Source organism: Athene cunicularia (genome assembly GCF_003259725.1).
Source record: "Athene cunicularia isolate RWA chromosome 25 unlocalized genomic scaffold, athCun1 chr25_part1, whole genome shotgun sequence".
Taxonomy (NCBI): domain Eukaryota; kingdom Metazoa; phylum Chordata; class Aves; order Strigiformes; family Strigidae; genus Athene; species Athene cunicularia.
Window position 1 is genome coordinate 407,045 of NW_020799134.1, and position 2,158 is coordinate 409,202.

The 2,158-nt window shown below is 48.6% G+C and overlaps 1 protein-coding gene across 1 annotated transcript in view; it reads left to right on the forward strand.

Moving 5' to 3' along the window:
• LOC113488629 (claw keratin-like) overlaps positions 1-525 on the forward strand; it is an 806-nt gene extending 281 nt beyond the window's left edge. The window contains exon 2 of the mRNA XM_026863909.1: positions 406-525. Within this exon, the coding sequence (XP_026719710.1) occupies positions 406-525 (120 nt within the window). The remainder of the gene's footprint in view (positions 1-405) is intronic.
• The last annotated feature ends 1,633 nt before the right edge of the window (positions 526-2,158 follow it).

A 2,158-nucleotide genomic window follows, 5' to 3' on the forward strand; every position in this document is an offset into this window, starting at 1 on the left:
AATGTCCTTGTGGCTCCGGATGGCTCCAGCCTGGGAACTATCCCAGTAGGTTCATCCCGTCGTCATCAAGCTGACAGTCAATTTAAGCAACTCTTTTCCCTCCCTGTCACATGCCCTCTTGTTAATTATGGGGAAGAAGAGGCGTCCCCTTAAAGCCTCGCCTTATCTGGGATCTGCATGATTCTTCTCTTTGTAAAACACTTTTTGCTGATGGCAAAGGCTGGCAGACAGACACTTGCAGGATGGGTGCCCAAACGCCGGACTGGCCAGGGCAGCAATAGGAAGGGCTGACAGCTCACCCATGGGACATCAACCACGCAAAGGAACCTCTGGTGGGGAGATGGTTATGCTTAAACCCTGACACGTGTTGGGGAGAATGTGCTCACCCTTGTGGTTTTGCATCAGGTACCTATTTCAGAGCCGCAGAAATCTCAGGGAGCCCAGCATTTCGTGTCTCAGTGCGTTTTAGATCCTCAAAAGGAGCATAACTCGGGCAGGAACGTAGTCAGCGAGTACTCGATTTAATTTTCTTCTTCGCGTTTCTAAGCTGGGATTTGGGAAATATTTTGGCGTGTTTGGGGGAAGAGGGGCAGAGTTAAGACACAGCAGATGCGAGTTTTCAGGACTGTCTCGGAGGAGACAGGAATTGAGGCGCTCAGTGTGTCCTCAGCCACCTCAGATTCTACAGGGTGCTTAAAATTGCAGATTGGAAAAGCTAATGCCTCTTTTTTTTTTTTTTTTTTTTTTTTTTTTTTTTCCCCCCATGTGTCAGGTAAATAACTAGTAAAGTCAAATATAAAAGAAAAACACCCCATAAAAATATATCAGAAGCAGTACTGTGATGCAAGAGCTTTTAATGAGAGCAAGAAGCACTGTAGACAGCAGTTACAGCTTGTAGTAGCACAGAATGAAGAGTATCCAGAGATTTTGTACCTTCTCTAAACAAAGAGTTACTACATTTCGCAGCAGATGCTTTTGGGACCGCGGCGTTTGGCGAGGAGCAGAGCTTTCAGAACAACATACAGCAAGACGAGGCCTCTGCTCCGGTCTACATCTGCTGGAGATACACATCAAAATACACAAGCGTTCCGCCAACAAAGGCTGTGAAGGAAGAGTTGGCCCTAAAAGCAGGTTGTTGGGAATAGCTGCAGACATTGAAGAGAGACGCTAAGCACTCGGGACCGTTCGTGACCGCAGTTGCTGTCAGGGGAGCTTAGCAAAAGTAAAATTCGTACAGGAGCCATAAATCAGCGTTTTGCCTTTCGTTTCCTATCTGTTGATTCGATGGCTGTGTTTAGCAGGGGTAGCAGCTCCCGTAGTTGTATCTACGGCTGTAGCAGGAGGAGTAGGGGTAGCAGTAGCGGGAGCTGTAGGAGGGGGAGCAGTCCCGATAACTGCACAGACCCCTGTAGCCCCGGTAGTCGCAAGGGCTTCCGCAGTCGTAGGTCCGGCAGCTGTACACGGTCCTGTAGTTGCAGGGAGAGTAGCAGAAGTCCTCACACTGGTTCTGGTAGCAGTAAGTCATCTTGGCGCGACAGAGGGACGCGAGTCTGAAAGACAGTAGAAGAGAAGAAGCCTGTAAGGCAACGCTCCCAACAGCAAGTAAGTCTCACATAAACGTTGCAAGGATGTGGGGAGGGAAGAGAGAGCCATCAAAGGCAGGCAGGCTGCCTGACACCCTCTGCCCTCATCTAGTCCTCTATCCTGCATTTCAGTGCCAAGTCTTCCCCCCAATTCCCCGTCCTGAGCAGCCTTTCTGAGTTTTCATGCCCAGCCTCACGGGCTGCACCCCGCGCATCACGATGGGAGATGTGAACCGTGAGACCCGTGTCAAAAGGCAGCTGCCAGGAAACGAACTGGAAAATCCTTCGGAGTTGTACTGAGATAAAGACTGTAAGGGAAAAGGAGACACGCAGGACCGAAACGTTTTCAAACACTTAAATATTAATGAAAATCCAGGGAGAAAAGAATATCTTAGATATGAATTTCGTCAAACCGCAACCTCAATTCACCCACAGCTCCTGTAGATTAGTAACTGGGAAGGGGGAGAAAAGAGAGGGAAAATAATATCCGATATCTCTTCATTATTCGCCAGGTTTTCTAAATCTGTTCCAACTTACCCACTTCTGCAAGGAGGATAAGGCAGGAGAAGCGAATG